Source organism: Corvus moneduloides, chromosome 6 (genome assembly GCF_009650955.1).
Source record: "Corvus moneduloides isolate bCorMon1 chromosome 6, bCorMon1.pri, whole genome shotgun sequence".
In the NCBI taxonomy this organism is placed as follows: domain Eukaryota; kingdom Metazoa; phylum Chordata; class Aves; order Passeriformes; family Corvidae; genus Corvus; species Corvus moneduloides.
The window spans coordinates 24,763,788-24,784,453 of NC_045481.1; the positions used below are offsets into that span (position 1 = coordinate 24,763,788).

The 20,666-nt window shown below is 35.6% G+C and overlaps 1 protein-coding gene across 5 annotated transcripts in view; it reads right to left on the reverse strand.

Annotated features, from left to right (window-relative positions):
* MIPOL1 (mirror-image polydactyly 1) overlaps nucleotides 1-20,666 on the reverse strand; it is a 189,875-nt gene that overhangs the window by 158,303 nt on the left and 10,906 nt on the right. For 2 of the 5 annotated variants that reach the window (XM_032112210.1, XM_032112211.1), the window contains exons 2-4: nucleotides 6,884-7,004; nucleotides 2,381-2,515; nucleotides 994-1,073 (exon numbers count right to left, since the gene is read on the reverse strand). In XM_032112210.1, coding sequence (XP_031968101.1) covers nucleotides 994-1,073; nucleotides 2,381-2,385 — 85 coding nt within the window. In that variant the 5' untranslated portion in view covers nucleotides 2,386-2,515; nucleotides 6,884-7,004. Of the gene's footprint in view, nucleotides 1-993; nucleotides 1,074-2,380; nucleotides 2,516-4,974; nucleotides 6,826-6,883; nucleotides 7,676-20,666 lie in introns of those variants that run through there. The other 3 variants (XM_032112213.1, XM_032112212.1, XM_032112214.1) reach the window with 3 other exon arrangements.

A 20,666-nucleotide genomic window follows, 5' to 3' on the forward strand; every position in this document is an offset into this window, starting at 1 on the left:
ATAGGTAGAAATACCTTTACATATGAAAGAAAAGCATAATCTACAAAACGAAGCATTTCTTCTTTCTTCTAAACAGACTCTCCACAAGAAACTTGACATTTTTTATCTTTTGAGAGAGAATACATTGTATAAAACTCAAAAATAGGAAATATACAAGAAGCTATGAGGCTCTGATATAGAGGGAAATTTTTATGTTGACAAACCTATTCCATTTTGAATTTTTTAATCTACACATAGTGACTAACTAGCAAAAATTCACCCTAAACTGAAGGTCTCTTTTTTGTCTTTCCCTTTCTTCCTTCTACATATTACAATTTAGTCACAAGCCACTTTCTGACAATTCTCTTCTACAAAGTCAGTCAGTCATGTAGTGTACTCTCAAATTCAGTGCATTTTTTTCCCCCTTAAGTTTCTGTCATGAAACATAGAAGAATGTATCTGAGAGCAATTGTGTCTGATCAACCAAATACAAATACAAAAAGATACTTGCATCCTGATGAAGATGAAAACTCCATCAACTGGGGAAGCTCCAAGTTGACCAAGGCCACCTTTCCCTCCAAGCCTTACCTTACTGTCTAAATTCAGTTGAGCTACTAATGAGAAACTCATTAGTATTAGTAGATGGCTTAATCATACCCTAGCCAGTGAACAGCCAAGAAAATTACTTGAAGACAGACTTTCAGATTTGTTGTTAACAATTAAAAAAAAAGGTTGGAAAATAAAGTGCAATGTACAAACTAAGAATTTAAACAAGACTTCCGAAAGTTATACAAAAACCTTTTCAATAATCCAGAAAATAAAGGTGAAGCTTTATATTTATGTAGCTGCTCTCCTGTTACTCCAAGTACTTTTAAGGCACAGATGTGGTTGTGGTTTTTTTTTTTCTTTACTTCCAAAGTCAGTCATATATCAGCAAGAACAAACACACTCCAGTCACTGCCTAGCACTGGTGCAACACCTGAGGTTCCTTATTAATATCTTTAAAGTCCCTACCTTTCGACCAGTTCTCCATTTGTTCTTCTGAACTTGTTTGGTCTGGCACTAAGTCCAGTTTTTGCTTGAAGATTTCAGAGCTAAAATAAAACAAACTCTAGATAAATAAACTTGAAACAATATAATACACGTATACTTTGCCTTCATTTGACAGAAAATTTACAAGACAAATAATTTTAAGTATTTATAACATGGCAATGAAGTCTGCATATTTTAACAGTCAGTGAAAAATTGTATTTCTCAGTAAAATATTTTTTCTTCTCTCATCTAATTTTTATAATTGTTTGGTTCAGATTTCTGTTGCATGTAATGCCTTTGTTGAAATATTTATTAGTTTGTTTTTTTCTTCTAGAGTCTGGTCTTGGAAGTACACGTTACTGTGCACAGCCAAAATCACACCAAGCAGTCCTGCTACAGGCAACAACACTGCTCACTATGGCAGTTATTACAGATGGTGGCATGTGCTTCACTTTACAGCATTCTTTCTCTTGCTTTAATTTCCTAGATAACATACAGGTAAAGTGGCCAATGGCCACTCCAACTCTGAATTTGCAGGTCTTTCTAAACAGCTAAATAATGCATCCTAATATTTGCGTATATATTGCTTCAGATCAACTATGTTAATGACATAGTTGCAATATTTCCTATAATCAAAGATCTTCAAGAAATAACCCTCAATAAGACCTACAGTAAAATGTTATGCCTACCAGGAATCATTTGGGGTGTTAAAATATATGCTCTCTTATGTGTTAAAACTTCAATTATACTCTGTATCCTTTAAAACTTCAATTATACTCTGTATCACAAGGACATCTAAATAAGTTTGTAATCTTGGTAACATAGTAAGCTTACCACAAATTTTATTACTTACTCAAGCACCTTTTTAAAAAGCATTGTACATAGGACAATTTTTATCTTTAACTACGCATTTGTGCTTATTCTGTATGTTGTCCCTGAAATATATATTTATATATATATATTTTTTTTTATTTATTAAAAAGATACAACATGTGCCTTGAAGATACAGTGGCTGGATTATGAAAACACCCAGAGCATTGTCATTGTGCTAAAAAATATAAGATTAAAAAAAATTAAGTACATATTTTACAATTCAAGCAAATTACACCAAGACACATATCCTAAATAATAAAGCAGCAGAAGAAATTATTTCCCCATACAACACCAAAAAAGCAGATGATTTCATTTTTATCTTTTAAATTATTTTAAAAATTAATTGTATAAACACTTAATATTCAACACTAACATGTACATCAAACATTCAAGAAATACATATTTAGCTTATATTTGTTGTTGACTATAAATCTGCATGAAAAAAAATGCATAGGATTTGATGTGCTTAGGTCTTAACAAAAAATAACAAGTTCACCTCATATCGCAGAACACTGAGTCCCTTACAAGAATCCCTCAAATGAAGCTGTATGCTTCTTCTTCAATTCTGTGTAACTGTGTTGATTTGAAGTTGGCAATCTTTTCCTAAGTTCCTCATTTACTTTTGGATTAGCTGAAAATATAGAGGGTTATTAATATCAAGAAATAGGTTTCTGTCAATGAAGCCATTTCCCTACATATTGCACAAAAAGGTTCATAATAATTGCAGTATTTTAATAAGATATTCATATAGCAAGACATGAAGAAAATATGGTATTTAATAACCTCTGGAGTATTTTAAAACATGTCTTAGGGCCCTAATGTGTCTAGTAATATACTATTTAAAACCATAATTTTATCCCTCCACAATATACAGTCATTCTTCCTCGCCATTTACCCAGCTAATGAATGCCAGCAATTAGTAAAATGTAATCCCATTGCACAATCATTTTAATGCTTTTAGCACTCAGAAAAGTAAACACCAAATTAATACTGCTCAAGCCATATCAGATCCTAGTTGGAAGCAAGCAATTATAGTTCAGCTCCTCAGGTGTAATTAAATGATTGGAATGATTTAGTTCCATAAATGCAAGTTAAGTCATAAGCAAGCAACAAATATACTGGGAGTAATTACAAGAAACATTGACAGTCTAAGCAGGGCATGTGCCTTCTTGCACCTGATATAGGAAAATGCTGCCCTCTCCCGGAAATAATAGACTATGGCACAGGAAAAATCTATGGCCGAAGTCAAGAGGATCATTTTACAGGCTTTGTCTTCATAGTTGAAATAGGTTCTGCTAATTAATAGGAATTTTCTGGTTTAAACATAGGGAAAATTTAAAAAAAAAGTTGATATCAGATTAATATCACCTATCAATCAAAGTAAAATGGAAAGACTTTTGGGGCTCCCTAGGGTGTGCCAATTAATTTCCCCACAATTCGAAAAAAAGTTAGGATACAGAACAACAAAATATTCCAGACACTAAGTATTTCAACTGGTTGCTCTGAACACAGATGCTGCAATAGGTAGCTGACTTGTGCACAAAACTTACTTGTCGTTCAAGATGTACCTTTACAGAAGGTACCTTTGATTTAGAATCAAAACTTACTGAGCCATCATTATTCAGTGAGTGTTAAACGTCGCCATATCAACAATCAGAAGTGGCCATTAAGGTTTTCACACAAGGAATCATCAGAAAAATTGAACACAATTATTCTAAATCCTTATTTTCATTTGAAGACAATCTGTTAATAATCAGTGTAAAAATGAGAGGAAATTAAAGCTGGAGATTAAAATAAAGTGTACTGGCAGACTGAGACAAAACCGAAAATACAAAATGAAACCATAACCCAAACACTAGAGATAATTTAAAATCCAATTTCCTTATTCACTACCTATTTATTCAACCTGTACTAGTGTAAAACTACTTGGACATCATGAAAGAAAGTGAAAATAAAAAAGAAATTGTCCCTATAGGTTGAATATAAAATGAAACAGTCACATAAAATTCATAGTTAAGTACAATAATGAAAGAACTCTCAGAACTAACTGGTTTGCCATCCACAGAAATAAAAATGCTTCCCAATGCTGCATATAGCAGCATGGGAGAAAAATCACACACTGTGTTCAGTATATATCTGTTTTCCACACAGAGAAACTGTAGGAAAGCTTGAATTCAAAAGCACCTGATCAATGTAAAAGCCTTAAAATTGTTCTTTACCAATAGCACTTTGGCATAAAAATATTTATTTGTTCCAGATCTCGGTGTATTTCAAAACAAACCCAAGCTGTACACAAACACCTTTGCTCTGTTACTTTACTTACTGTGGAAAAGAAAAAAATTATTTTAAGAAGTTGTATTATTAAAAGTTTAAAATGTACTGCACATTTGCTTTGCCCTTTGATGTCACAGTCCTATTTTTCTATTCAAATCTTGTACACTGTAAGTTAATTGCTTTTGGAAACTACTTATTATTCATGTAAAAATTAATGTGCCAATGTGTTTAAATCCTTTTAAATGACCATTCATGCATCTTTCTTCTTTAAGTACCAATGAAATCTGTCAAAGATATCAATGCAAGATGGTCTTAGACGAAGTTCTAATATAGATTTTTTCTGCTAACATAAGATTTTCATTTTCGTCAACTTTACTTAAATTCCATTAATTTTTTAAGCTGCTTTTAATAAATTCACAAGTAAAAAATTTTAGGCTCCATAGTCTGTCATTTGTGTTCCAGCTGACTTTATGAATATTAATAACAGTGTTATCCTGATTAAATAGGCTTCATATAAAATCCCTGTGAATCCTATAGCTCAGACATCTCATTTTTCCAACTCTTTATGAATTTGGATTCAGACATTAAACTGGAAAAAACCTTAAAAAACAGATTCAGTGGTACATTGGTGTACCCTTAAGCAAAAAAATAGATGTTCTAATGATTCAAATAATTAAAATTGATAGGACCACATATTGAGATTTCAGGCTTTCTGTACACATGCAACATATTTTAACTCTAATGAAAACATCAACACTTCACAGACAAGGGATTAAGAATCTATTATAAAATAATAATACCTGTCCTAATGCTTACCTTAAACAAACAGATGATATAATCTTAAATCTTCATGTATTAAGTGCTGATTTGGAGAAGTATTTTCCAAAGAGAAAGAAATTAGTGGATGCTTAATTGCATAAGCATACACATGAAATACATGAACATTCTAATTTACCATAGGAGCCCAGTGAAAAACAGCATTAACTATTAAATGGCTCATGCTCCTCATACTTCAGGAAAAGCAACCTTTTTCTTAAGAATGTCAAATTGAAGCACACAGGAAATACTAACATTATCCTATGAGACTCATGCAGTCCTAGTTTCAAACTGTTAACTTCTTTCCATGCTTATATGTTTGAATTATTTACATCTGTAACAGACAAAAATGGAAAATTAAGCTCACTGCACTGCCCTCACTTTTTATACAGTGCTAACTGGAATGACTTTCCTCATCCATTCAAGGAAACATTCTGCAAAAACACCATTAAAATACTTTACCTTTCAGTACCTTGGAATATGAATGGATTTTAAGAGAAAAAAAAGATCTAAACAAAATAATGGCTTATTCAAAAGGATGGCATACCAATCCTGGTTCTAATTATTCATCAACACAAACACTTCACAGGAATTAAATAAAAACAAGAGGTATATAAAAGTAACATACATCTGCAAGATAGAAAGCATACAGTGCTTTACATGTGCAGTTCCAAATGGCTTTTATTACAGCTGTAGCAGTATTCCCTCTCTCTGAGGTAAAAAACCCAACCTCTTGAGTGTCTACAGAATAACTACTATACAAAGGAGCACCCCACTATAACCCCAACCCCACAAGAGCACCACAGTAACGCTAACATCAATGCTTTCTCTCCCTGGGCAGGACTGAGAAGTCTGTCTTCTAAGTTGGAGTTCAGTTACTGACTCCCCTCCTCAGGAACAGAAAGACTGTTGGGACCACTCCATATGGTGACCCAGTGACTGCAAACCCCCATTCCTTGGTCTTGCCTTGACAGGTTTTGAAGTCAACCACTGAATCATGGCCTTAGCTGCTGTGACAGGATGCAAATGTTTGCTGCTCTCGATGGAATTCACCCATTCTTCACAAAAAGTCCTTCAGTCCTGGAAGAGTTTTTCCACACAGAAGGCACCTGCCCCACCTCTGGTGGAACAAGATACCAATTCCCACTACCCCTGGGAACAGCACTGAACCAGTTTTTGTCCCCCTTAAAGATGCAGTTAACCATTGCCATTGACAGTGCAGGGATGAAGTACCATATAGTTTATGAAGAGGGAAACAGAGAATGAATTTTAGCATTATTTCCATAAGATTAATTAGATTGGCAGGATCTTCTAAAATATCCTGAAACGTTTTGCCTTGGGGCATGCTAAACTAAAAACCTTAACTTAGGAGGGTACGCTACATAAAAACCAGTTACTGTCTCAAAGCCTTTCCCCAGGGAACAAACAGTTTTCTTAGCCCAGGTGGATGTCAAGTTTTGATTCAGTGATACACTCCTCCAAAAAGAGTCACATTTCCTCCTTACCTTAAGAAAGTTTATGGCATATCAGAAATCTAAGGAAATTTAAAGTCAGTTAAAACTAGCTTTGGACAGTTACAAAACACTAGTCAAAGGATAACAGAAATAGCCAATTCAAGTACTTCTTACAAGTGGAATAATACTCATCTGTTAGATACTTAAAAGCTGTGAAATGAAACATACATTGATTACAGAGGTACTTATTTTATTGTATTGTATTCTATTACTTTTATATGTTTTTAAATACAAGTAGTTCATGCAAAATATTCTATTTCTTTCAAAAAGAATATAAAACATAGACAAGTGGATTAATAAGTGGATGAATGCAGCGTGAGTAGTACTTCAAATTTATAACTCTCACATTGCTAAAAAGACTTAAAGATTTTGGTTAATAAAAGTAACTTCATTACCTGGAAGCTTGATAAAAACATTTACCCAGAGAGCAAAGTGAAGCAATAATCCCTGGCTTTTCTTTCCTGCTGATTCTTGACCCAAAAGGAGATAAGACATATGCAGTTGGTTTCTACTAACCTGCATAAATCAGAAAAGACATGAAGAAATGGGGCTCAGATATTTTTCCCTTGTTGCTGCAGCAGTTTCTTCATATTCTCACTACAAAATTTGCATCTGGTGCTTTTAATGATGGCATACCGTAAGCCAAAGAGCACTTATTCTCTTTGTCATGCTTTTGACAAACACACGAGAGGAGGCATAAAAATGCATAAAACCAACTGGTTTACAATAGGTTTCACCTATTCCTAAATTAAACTTAATTGGATAAGGGACACGTACTTTCATCTTTATTTTTTCTCCCTAACTTGAACTCAGTGTCTTCAAGGCTCAATTCTCTCTCTGTGCATCAGGAAATGTTTATATGGATATCAGCTCACCAACAGCCCCCTATCTCTCCTGCCCTCTGATATATTCTCTTTCACATTAACAATCTCTATTTGTATTTTAGTTACTGAACAATCTTCAGCCTGCTCTGTTGTCTTCTTTCCCTGTTTTTAGCTGTCCTTTGTCCAATTCTTTTCTTTTTCCTTAGTTTTGTCTTCTCTTTGACAATACATGCCATTTCCTTTGCCCCCTGCCCACCATCTCTTTGAAACTTAAAGAAAACTGCAGAAAATCTTGTCAAAGACTGACTCTCCTTTTTTTGCAGCTTTTCTCATCTTGCTGCGCTTTCTGTGAAGCAGCTTTCTTCTGTGACACTCTAACTAACATTATTTTCATTCTAATAATGAAACTAAGACACGCTTTGATCAGGTGTGAACAGGCAAATCATTTAGCCATCCTTCAGTTTTTTTGTAAACTCTTCACGGGCCTTAAAATTCAATATTATATATCACATTATATATTGTTATAGACAGCCGGATCTCCATTTCTAAACATTTTACAAGCAAACTGTGATTTCCATAGCCTTTACAGATAGGAACAAATATGTGCATTTTAAACAAGCTGTTGTCTTATCTGGAGCCAAAAGAATATTTAACAGAATATTTTAGTAGAATCAGCACTACATAGGGGTAAGGGCTACCTGTGTATTACATTCTGTTGACAGGATCATAGTCAGTAGACAAAGGGAAGTCATTAAACCCCTCTATTTGGCATATCTGAAGTGCCACATCCGGTCTGACCTGCTCCTGGATATCCTGAACTAAGTCCAGCAGGTGATTGAAGATGATGAGGGGTCTGCAGGACATGAGTTATGAGGAATTTGCAAGAGTTTGGTTAGTTGGTTTTAAGGAGAGAAGGCTACACAGGGATTTTATTGCATTTTAGCTGCCTTGGGAGCAAATATAGAGAAGACAGAGACAGATCCTTCTGACACAGACAAGTTGTAACACAGAAAACTCAGTGTTATGGGTAAGAGAAAATTTTTCACAGTAAGGAAGGTCACTGGAACAAGTTGCTTAGAAAGGTTACAGAGTCTCTGTGGCTGGACATGGGCAAAACTCACCTGGATATATCAACCCAATCTAATTTTGGAGATCGCCCCATTCTGAACTGGATGATATGCACTTCCTGCCTAACTATTTTGTTATTCTAAGGACGGCAACAAAACAAACCCACCAGAACTAGAATTCCTGTAACAGAAAAAATACTAGGTTGCTTTTTGCTTTACAGGGTAGGTCAGTAGAGCCCCTGACCAACCAACAACCAAATAGCAGTGAGGCACAACCAAAGACCACCCATGCGGCAGACAGGCTAAATGCCAACAGGGAGTAAACAGTGCAACAGCAGCATCCGCACAGCATTTTGAGCCCTACTGGTCCTGAGCACCTGATTTTTTTCAGTTTACTACATGACTGGATGATTTGGCACCGGGCCAAATGTCAAATATTGGTTTGCACACCACCCTTCAATAAACCAAAAATGGACCACTCATACAGTTATTTTACCTGTCTTTCTGAAAGTTTTGGCCTCAAGCCCCACAAAATCCATCCCTCCCCCAAACCTGAAAAAAAGTCACTGTGACTACAGAGCTCCAAAGCTAACTATGGAAATGATTCAAGAAACATGAATCTACAGTGTTTATGTTTGCAAAATTCATTGTATAGTATATTCAATATATTAAAATTCCCAAATCCCCAAATCATCATTTCTTTTATCACAGAACTAAGTTGCTAGCCCAGATTTTACCATAAAAGCAAAAATAAAATCACAAAACATTATATGCACATAAGAATGTGAAGTAGTAACTTAGAGCCAAATTCAAAAACCACTAGTACAAGTAATAGCATTAAGCAGAAATTATGTCTCCTGCCAAAAACATTTCAATTGTTTGGCTCCCTTTACAGAAAGAAGTAAGACTGAACAGGGACTCAGTGAAGAAAAGGAGGCAAAAAAACACACTGAGGCAGAGAAACTTGATTCATCCAGCCAACTCACATTTCTCAAGGTGCCTTCAAATAGCGCCATTTTCCCTGACAGCAAATGCAGTAAAAATAAAAAGCATAAAGGCTACAAACAGTGTGGATATTGGAGCCTGACCAAAAACTATCATGAGCACTGAACATGCAGAAGCCTGTCAGAAATGTGCCAACCTTTCAAGATCCAGTCCTGTACATGGGGACTGAGAGGGGCCTGTCGGTTTCCTGCAGAGAAACACAACCTCACCAGTTATGTATCTGTCAGGCTGTTTTAGACAGCATGAACACAAATGTGCCTCCGCCGCTGTCATAAAGCAACATATCCAGTGCACTGGTCCTACCCAAATTATGGAACTACTCCAATTCTACAGTGCATGCTTCAGCTGCTGAAAGGAATCACTTCACCTGAAATTTCACAAGCTAAAAAGCTCAGAGAAGTAACACTGACTCCACATTAGCCATATTTGTTCTTTATAAGCAAATTAACTGAGCTATCATTTTCTTAGATGACTACCCGAAAAGAAAGCTAGCCTTCAACTACAAGCGTAATTGCTCCCTAAACCATGCTTGCACAGCAGTAAAAGCATAGGAACATAGAGTGTTGCTCAGGTGTGAACAGACATACATTTTGACTCAATAAACATACAGTCTCGCCTGAACTTCTGATTTTTTTTATATTTAGCAACTAGATGCAGTAAACAGTGCCTTTGTTGACTATGAGTTGGAACTTCACCCTCATAAGCAAGAAGTGGAAGTTACAGAGAAATGGCATACTTCAGGATGTGTCCAAAGAACAGCAATGAAGCTGGTGAAGGCTCTAGAGCACAAGTCTTATGAGGAGCTGCTGAGGGAGCTGTGATGCTTAGCCAGGAGAAAAGGAGGCTGAGAGAAGACCTAACTGCTCTCTCCAACTACCTGAAAGGAGGTTGCAGTGAGGCAGGGGGTCAGTCTCTTCTTCCAAGTAACAAGCAATAGATCAAGAGGAAATGGCCTCAGGTCACACCAGAGAAGGTGTAGATTGGATATTAGAGAAAATTTCCTCAAAGAAAGGTTTGGCAAGCTTTGGAAGAGGCTGCTCAGGGAAGTGGTGGAGTCACCATCCCTGGATGTATTTAAAAGATGTGTAGATGTGGTACTAGGGAATCTGGTCTAACAGTGGTCTTGGCAGTGCTGCATTAATGGTTGGACTTGATGATCTTAAATGTCTTTTCCAGCCTAAATTATCCTACAATTTTATGTTTTCTACACTCCAACAACAACATTTCTGAGCGTTTTCGGCACTTATGCATTGACTGTGTGTTTTACAATACGCTTAACATGCATGATATACAGCATGCCTTATATGCAGTTGCTTATTTAGGGATGATTAGTAGGCTAGTGATTTTAGGAAATTAATCCAGATGCTTCCTGGAAATTTATTGCAATACCCAAGAAATCTGAAAACCAGTACAATTCAAAATAAAAATGTACACATTCAGAAATTCTCTTGGACTCCCAGAGAAGAATCTGGTATTCTGAGGTGGGCCAAAACTCAATGAGAACCAGAGACACATCAGTGAAATTAAGCCTGTTGAGAATGTCCAGAATTTAAATGTAAGCTAAAGACTGAAGAGGCTAAACCTGCAAACATTCAGCACCATAGCAATTGCTGCACTGTTTCCTGATGTTGCACCAACAGAGGAAGGTACAAGATTAAAGGGGAGTCACCACAGACTGAATCAGTGACAGGCAGTTGAAAACCACAAACAAACAAGCAAACAACAACAAAACAAAACAAAACAAAAAAAAAGGAAAAAGAAGAGGCATTAGCTGAAGTTTAGAAAGTTCAGATCATAAGTCACATAACAGATATTTCTGACAGTGGATCAATTTCCCTGCCAAACCTTAAGAAAGCAATGCAAAACATAATCACATACGAGGTTACCAATCAAACTGCTGCATTTTTTTTTTTAATGTCAGGGAAAACAACGTATTTATCCTTTAACTCTCATCTGGAAAAAATTCAAAACCTTCTCTCAGCTGAAACTTACAAAAAATAAGTCAACTTCACCCAGTAGGCAGGAAATTCCTTCTGTGGAAAAAAAAAAAAAAAAAGACTGTCTAAAATGTTAAAAGTTATGAACAATGGAAACTTAGTTAGAAAAGGTCTTCCAAAGCAAGGTGCAGGACAATTTTAAACACAAGCAGAAATGTCAGAACATACATAACGAAAACTGTGTCATTTCTGCTCCTTTTCAGCCAATGAAATAGTCCATCTTTTTTATTTAATTAGTATTTGAATACATAGATCATTCTCATTCTTTGATCTTTTGATTATTTATAATGATATGCAACACACAGAATGAAAAAGATGGACAAATATGTTTTTTAAATAACCCAAATTTGTTTATTGGGTTTTGAAGAAAGTTCATTTTAAACCCTTAATAAGCACATTATTCAGCCAAAACCATGGAAATAATTTACAGTGGAGAAGCCTTAAAGAATTCCTCTGAGAATATAAATGACAAGGATTTTCATATAAGTTGAGGGTTATACAACTGACAGAAAAACTTCTTATTAGGGGTTCTGTCTCTTAACATCAGATTCTTTCCACACAGAAAAATGGGAAAAAAAATCCTAGAAAAATTCAAGACCTAGGATTATCTAGCCATTTTCAGCAACATTTTTTTTTTTTTTGTAAAAGGAAATGGATGTTTTATTCTTTCTTGCAAGTTCATCCTAAATTCCAACATCTTGCATTAATTATTCCTTGATTCATCAAAATACATTGCCAAAACACTAAAGCTGAGACAGCAGCTCTGAAACCGAGGCTTATTTTGATGACTGCTTTCTCTTGCACACGATTGTGCAATATTTTGAGGCTTGTTTGTCAGATGCTGTGGTTATTACGTATTTCACTGCTTGGCATCACTAAAAAATAAAAATTAAAAAAAAATCAAGACTTTATAGCTATAGAAGCGTAGATAATACAAGATTAAAAAAATGGAAAATCTGGCCAACAGTTCAAATACTCAGAATAATTCTGAAGATATTCTTGGACAAGACTTGCAGGCTCCACAGTTCTATCTCCCCTTTCATGCTGAAGGAGCACCTGACAAAGTTAGGTATGTGCACTAGTATGGCATCTGTGCCTAATCATAACACTAAGAAAACTGCTAAATAACTTCCTATTTCACAGTCCAACTGGAAGGAAAGAAGAAAGTCTTCTGAATTATTTCCTAAAATTCATTATAAATGAAAACAACTTTTTTTAGTGTTGTGCTTTCATAACTCCTTTCTGTCAAAGGCAAATCTTAACATGTTCAGACCTTAATGTAAAAAAAAAAAGGCATAATTTTTCTGGTGCAAGTTATGACCCTTTGAAACTGCTTTCAAAGTGGTCTTGAACATTTGTCTTTTAATTTCTTCAAGACTTCAAAGCCACGATTATGTATTAAATTATGTCTGTTCATATTTCTGCTTATCCAAAGGAATAACTGTACTCAGTTCTTCAGCTGGACTCTGCATCTGCTGAGCAGTCTTGTTTGGGAAAGGAGGTGTTGTGGAAAGGTTGCTGTTTTTGCCATAACTTGTCGTCTGCCTGAAAAGAGTTAAGTGAACTCAATTTAATTTACTCACCACACTGAACTTTACTGAGGCGTAAAATTTTTTTTTTTTTTAAATCAAGGATACTCACCATATATAAACTAAACCTCAGGAAAAGGCACTTCAGTACTTACAAGGTTTTCTGCAGTGCTTTCAGGACAGATTGAAAAAACACACCTACACTCAGGCATCCATTAATAGACACCTCCCTAAAAACCTGTTTCTCAAGACATTTGAGAAGTCCAGAGACCCCATAACTAGCAAACTCATGCTCTGATCACATTTTTCTTTAATCAGATGAGATAAAGGTCTTTTTCAAAACATTTTGGATAACATCTGATAATTTTTATGAACTTCTTTATAACTGGGGTTTAACATTAATCTGAATGAATTTCTATAGCAACTGGAACAAAATTTTTCTTTTATTTACATTATAATTGCTGTATTACTAAACGGTGACACTTTCAAACATAATTATATTATACAGGATTACAGTTTAAAAAAATCCAGATCCATCACTGGTTTTTATTACATGTGGGATTTTTAAGAGCTGAAGATGCACAGATAATTCTTAATTTTCCCAATCCCTCTAATGACATAAATGGCTGTATTATTGGAAAGAAAGTGTCATTTGTAACACTAAATGGGTTCTCAATAAAGTACTTGGTTTGATTTTTTTTTCAGTTGTTGTTAACTTTTAAGGTAAATTTGGATACAGCTGGAGGGGAACCTCACTATGAAAGCAGCCTATGCTATTTATAGTAAGTTTTCTCTCTAGTGCAAGACAGTGAATGTTTGCCAAAAGAATTGTACATCCGGGAGGGTTTTTGAAATATGAAAGATACTTTTAAACTATGAAGAGAATTATAATCTTTGCCTAATATTTAGTAACCTTCAGATACTGTAATTCCACTTCAGATCCTGGAAAAACATTCCGGAGACAAATATTAGTCTACCACTGGATAGTGAAGAGGAGGAACAAAATTACATTTCAAGGGGAAACTGTTTTAATTAGAGTTACCTTGTAAACCTGCACAGCAGTCACCTTCAGCACACTGTGCGAAGTGTTACACACCACAACTCTGTTTATTCTTGCTACCATCAAACTCTGAGTCCATAAAGCAAGAAGCTCAAGTTTGCTCCCAGACATATTTATATCACTCTACATTTATGCTGCTGTAGTGCAGAAAACTAACTTAAACACCCTTAACTGGTTGACTGTACTTCCCACAGTAACAGTCTCTGGAGACACCGATCACACCCTAATCCATAACCTTTATGACAAAGGATGCTTCATGGATGCTTCATTCTTTTATATTTCAGGATACCATGAACAAACAGGTGGACAGGGTCCACTAGAGCCCTTTCACAATTTTATTGAATCAGGAATGGCCTCACTATGATCCTGAAAGAAAGAAATCCAATTATATCAAAAAATCGAAGGCGAGCCTGTTCTCACGGGTGGCTGAATTTCTGTATCTGTACTTCTGCAGTCTAATCCCTTTTCAGCACTTGGAAAGAAAGCCTGATTACATGGAAGCAGATCTCAGCGATCTCATCACCAGCCCAGCAGATGGAAGCTGCTGAGCTACTGCCTGTGCAGAAGCTTACCAAGCACTATACTAGAACTCCATAGTTGTTCAACATTTAGCATGCAAAACCATTTACCCTGAATCCAACCTGACAAACCAAAGATCACATTCTGATCCTGAAGCAGTGGCCCTTCCTTTGATGAAGCAGAACAAGTTACAAGCTTATATAAAACTTACAATTTCAGAAGGAAACGAAAGACCATTTGAAATCCCAGCAATTACTTAGAAGAGTTGCTGTCAAGTACAGCTATCGAGTCACTACTCTCTGATGTGATCTAACTCAGGTAAGAGTACAAATTCCTGACCTCTGTGACACTGGTACTTTGACAGAAGCCCAAAAAAGCTGGACTCTAAAAAGCAACAGGTGCAGAACTCCTTGCTGCTGAATAAAGGCAGCTGATGAAGCCATGTTTTGGAAGCCAACATGTGTGGAAAATGTCCAGTTTGTTAAGAAGTCTATTTTTTATTGTCCTAGGACTCAAAAGCTCCAATACACTACATATGAAAAAACCCATCACTGAACATTATGGCTTATTTATTAAATGTGTGTGGTATGATGAGTGGCAGCTGTTTCAGTTCACTACCTACATGTTTCAAATTCTGGCTTGAAATTCAGTTACTAAGAGGTTGATGCTCAGATGCTCAGCTGAGGTACCCAACACAGAGTCACTTCTGTGAGAAACTAGAATCCATTTTATTGTCCTGTCAAGTCTGAAAAATAGTTAAATTTCCTTCTCTTGAAGACATACCAGAGATTTGATTCTGGATAAAATAAAGCTTTCCTGATAGGAAGTAATTTATTACAGAAATGTACTCTTAAATCATGGGCTCCACCATCTACATGGCATTTGGATCCCATCAACTATATCTCCAGTACATGCAAGACTGTTTGAATAGGGCCAACCTAATTTCTCAGTGTAACTGTGACAACAGTTACATTCTCACTCCCAGACCTCAAGTAAGTTTTGCATTAATCTCTATTTAGCAAAGGTATGTTAATTTGGCTACAGATAATATATGGGAGGATGCTGAGAGCATTGATACCTATTCACTCCTTTGAAAAACCAAAACTACTCTAAGCTCTAACACTATAATGCAAATAACGTATGTATAGTAGGAAAGATGGTGCTTATCACTTTCATTTTATTCACTTTGTATTTTCTGCAGGAGATATGTGTTTTCCAGGTGATGGGGTTTCCTTTTACTGACCTTGGCATTCATCAGGACCATACTATGATTTATACTGAGAATTCTAGGCCTTTATCTGATCTTATAAATAAATGTAAAATACATAAAACAATTATCCTAGTGTAAAATTGAATTTTATCTCTCTGTAATCAGCTTTTGTCTATGATACATATTTCTATGTTTGAATACAATTCAAAATTAATAATAGGCATAATTTATTTTCTGACTTTTCATTATCTTGACATTTTAAACAATCTTTTTTTTATATACTCAGGCTTTAATTTTATCTAGGGCTTCAACCCCACAGTTCCTTTTTAGACATGTACAATGTGTATTTCAAATATCCATTCAGGAATAAGTCTGCTAAAAGAACACACTGGCCATTTAACAGACCAAGAAAAAGTATTAAAATAGCAGAGCTTTATAACAAAGAAACCACCAGATTATGAGAGAAAATGTAGCACTGCATGTAAATGACAGAAAAAACCATACTAGAAGAAATCACAAGTTACAGTGAAGAATTAGAAGTAAAAAGTAGAGTTCTGAAGTTGGTGATTGTGGAAAATTATAAACAGACAACTTAGATTTAATTTTTTAATAACTAAAAGAGACAATGAAGGAAGTCTCTTTCCTATTAAAGGGCAGTCACAACTTTATACTGAATGCCATAGCATTAGCAATTTAACACAGAGATTAGTCTTATCTGGACATGAGGCTTTCAGTATTTCAACAAGTAATTTTTTGGCCTTAAATGCAATTTATACAAATGCACCTATCTAATAGTTTACTTTCTTTTCTTAATTCAAGTGATTAACTTCAACCAATGATCCTTAATGTTTTACTACCTCAGACATACATATGTTGACTTCAAAGAAAGTATGTCTCAAGTCAAGTTCTCACTACCATGTAAGGCTTAAGTAGACTTCATATGCAAGTGCTACGGTTTACACAGAAGACTTCATTTAAAGCAAAAGGCTCAGAATTAGAGAAGATCAGGCAGGAAATGGGAAAAAAAAAGAGACACAGACATATACAATACAGCATGAGAAAATATCCTAAAAGGATTGTGACAAATAAATACAAAGAATGTCATGGCTGTATGTGCCGAGAGCAAAAGTGTCACTTTCCATACAAGGCAAGAAATCCACAGCCACTCTGCACAAAGCCACACTGGCCACACCACAGCTGTATGTGCAGCAGCACTGGGATTCCTTCACGTCTGCAGCAAATGAAGCTGCTCACTGGGCCTTTGTGATTAGAGGAGGAATGTGATAACCACGGTGGTCTAGACTGCTACAAGTAAAAACAACACACGCCAAAATGAGTGGTCCTTGGTTTGAAGTGGCTGTGGTCAGGATGAGGCATGTTTAGGAAGCAGTCCCTTGAATACCTTGTGACAAACACACGTGGAGAAAATAACACGAAAGAACAGTGTAGTTAACTGAATAAAAGGTTAAAGAAAATAAACAATACTTTTGCAGCTTAGCATTTATTTGTGAACTGCTGGTGCAACTCTATGCTTGGCAGAAAAGCTATGAGGCTTTTGGTAGCTTGACAAGACAATCTACAAGCTTGAATGAAATGTTCAGCTTAAGGAATTAGAATAAATGTGATGACTGATGTGCTACTGAATGTGACAGACTGTCGTCTGTTTTAAACAGGATCTCTGTAGGATGTACTGAAAGCAGTATTTTCCCATTGCCTTAAACATACTAAGATTTTTCCCAAAGAATTCTGGCTAATATATTAAGACAAAAGATCTCCTCAAACTCTTGGCGTTTCAATAAAATAATGAAATAGCCATTTGGTTTACTTGCATAATTAATTCATGCTGACACTGTACTTCTGTGATTAATTTACAACCAGTCACAAAAGTATACAACAAAAACAATTACTCTAACTTCTTGAATTATCTATAAAATTATAAAATATGCACAATAAGTGATTAAAGCAGCTTATCTAAACACTATTTGTATACAGAATTTAATATGTAGAAATATCAAATTGGTTATCTGTTATCAAAGCAGATTTTATACAGAAATAGGTACAGGCATTCCTTAATAGCTCTTGAAAATCAAGAAAAAATTATCAAAAAATCTACAGTCAAATGGTATTACAACACATAACCAGGCATATATTAAAAAAACAACTTCAGTTTTAATTTGGCCAGATCCTTAAAAATTGTAAACCATTACTTTAATTATATACATAGACACATATATAAACAATGTAAAATAAGATAAAAATCCTTGGAATGTAATTTATGCTATTTTAAAAACCTTATAAGAAACAAAAACTTTGGCAAGATCTAGGGAGAAAGAGGAATATCCTTCTTCTATGTAAATAGTCCCTGTAGGAATTACTAAGGTGTTTTACCATCTCCTTATCCTAGAGATAATGACTCAAATCTGTCCTACAAACACAAAATATGGAAAAAAGGATTTTTTGACATATCCACTTGGAATCTGTACCTTAGATATAGGGAATGGGCAAAACTGCTCATTGGTGGATAAAGTGCAGTAACATCAGTTTGAACCACACTGCATTTGCAAAGCTGAGAGGGGAAGCCAGCACAACCCCCCAGCTCCAAAGAGGAATGCAATCCACCTCCAAAGGGGAATAAGAATGAAACCACCACCAAAGTAATTCAACCTTCAGAAGAGGCTAAGTGTCAGAAGTATACATAATTTAAGATACATTAGCCATCAGGTACATTTCCCTCTTAGCTGATTAATTTGCTTTCAACTATAATTTCATACAACACATTTCTAAGAACAGAACAGTCCATATTGCTTAGCTCATAAATGTCAGTATTAAACTAATTTATCTTGCTAGTTCTCTTTACTGCTATACTGTTTCTAGGCATGACCCAGATTGCAAGTATAATATCACATGTATTTTACTGACAGACTAGAGTTAAGATTTTGAAAGATGCTTTGCCATTATAGCTAGTGAGCTTCTATGTCCAAATAAAAGCTGAACTCAGAATATTAAAGCTTTGCCCAGTCCTGCTGCTAAGAGGCAAATTTAAGTCATAAAAAAAATCCAAGGACCTCAGTCAAAATAGTTTTGCTTGTAAGACTGCAACTATGTGTCCCTTCTTCCTCCATTTGCACTCAGAAATCACTCAGACCTCAGAAGATCAAGAGACCTTTTTCAATCAGTTGTTGCTTTACAGCTGATCAATACAGAAGATCACAAGCCTCTGCACAAGCTAATGTTTTGTTCTGTGTTTTGCAGGAGTTCTTTATATGGCTTAAATTACCATAATCTCCTTCCCCACACAATGTAACCTGTTAACAAAGACCGCTGTGCCACGGATAAAATCTCAGGCTAGAGGCGACTATCAATAGGTCCTTGAGGTACTCTATACAGTCAGCAGAAAAATGTGTTACTCATGCTTATATCAGAATTACAAACTAATCTGTGATCTTTTGGATTGAGAGAGAACCAGAGCCTAGAAGCTCAGATACTTCCCAAAGCTTCTCAAAATTGCTAGCTCTACATTTCTATCATCTTCCCTGGGTCAAAACATCAGTTCTCACTACAACCTTTGCTATTCAACATGTGCTGTACTTCCCTGCTGAATGCTTCAGGCACTACATAAAATCTCTCAAAGGACTCAGGTGCTGATACATAAGGAATGCTGAACACACAGAGGTGGTCTCCACTTTCTTCAGAGCAACTGCCAAATTCAACTGATGCATCAAGCACAGAAAAACACTGGTTATCACTCATCTTTTCATGATGTTCTCCTTGCACTGGCAGGTGCAAGACTTGGTGTTTCTGTATTTTGTTTTTTAAAAACATTTAAAGGCCAAGTTTAATGAAGGCTTGTCTTATTTCCCTCACCTTTCAATGACCAGTATATCCACCCTGTTGACTTTACCACTCATTTCATGCATCATACGAGATTATCAAGCTCTTCTTTTGCTTCTAAGGGCAAACATTCATTGGAATGTAATTTTCTGAACATTTTGTCTTTTCAGCTCTACCCTGTATTTCACTGAAAGCTTTGCTGTCAAACTTTTTCTGAAAAAAACCCCAACCCTCCTCTCCAAAGAAAACATCCCTTTAACAAGAACATAAGCTAAACTTTGTAACCATGCCCTTGAGAGGCAGGGAAAGCTTATTTTCATAAACACTCAAGTCAAATACTTAAATTCTGCTACAGCTTCTTATTTGTGCTAATATGACTGCCTCTGGTACTAACTAAACCAAAATTCAAAGAACAATGGCTCAAAACAAAAGGGCATGATCATTCTCAAACAAAACACTGGTGGCTTAAGACACATCGCTAATGCCAAATATATATGTTGCAACTTCATTCATATGTGACAAGTCACCGTTGCATAGAAGTAAAATTTCTTCTAAATTACTATTAAAATTTTAAAAATTGACACTTGCTCAAGTAAATTGTACTTATATAAATTTATAAAATCCTCCCTCAAAAATGTAAGCTGTATATCCATCTAAGTGTCTATCATCAGTGCTGCTACAAATTTACAAAATGCCTTTCATAATGCATTCTAGAAAAGAGTATTTGTACTATTGAAAAGATATGTTACTACTTTTACTGACTCTGGTTTGGATGTAGTTAACTTCCTTCACAGTTGTGCACATGGTACTTTGCTGCTTTGGGGTTATAGCTAAAACAGTGCTGATAACATCCCAGTATTCTGAATATTGCTTACACTTCTTATACAGCATCAAGGCTTTTGTTTCCCACCAACTCTGTCACTCCAGAGAGTAGCTTGGGCGTGGACAAGAAATTGTGAGGGACAGAACTGACCCAAACCAGCCAAAAGGATATTCCATACCATATAATGTCATGCTTAGCAATGGAAACTAGGTAAAGCAAAGAAGGGGTTATGTGGTTTTTCTTCCAAAGCAGCTGTTCTTTGAGACTGGCTGGACCACAGTGCGCTGCAGGCGAGAGGTGGCAAGTGACTCTG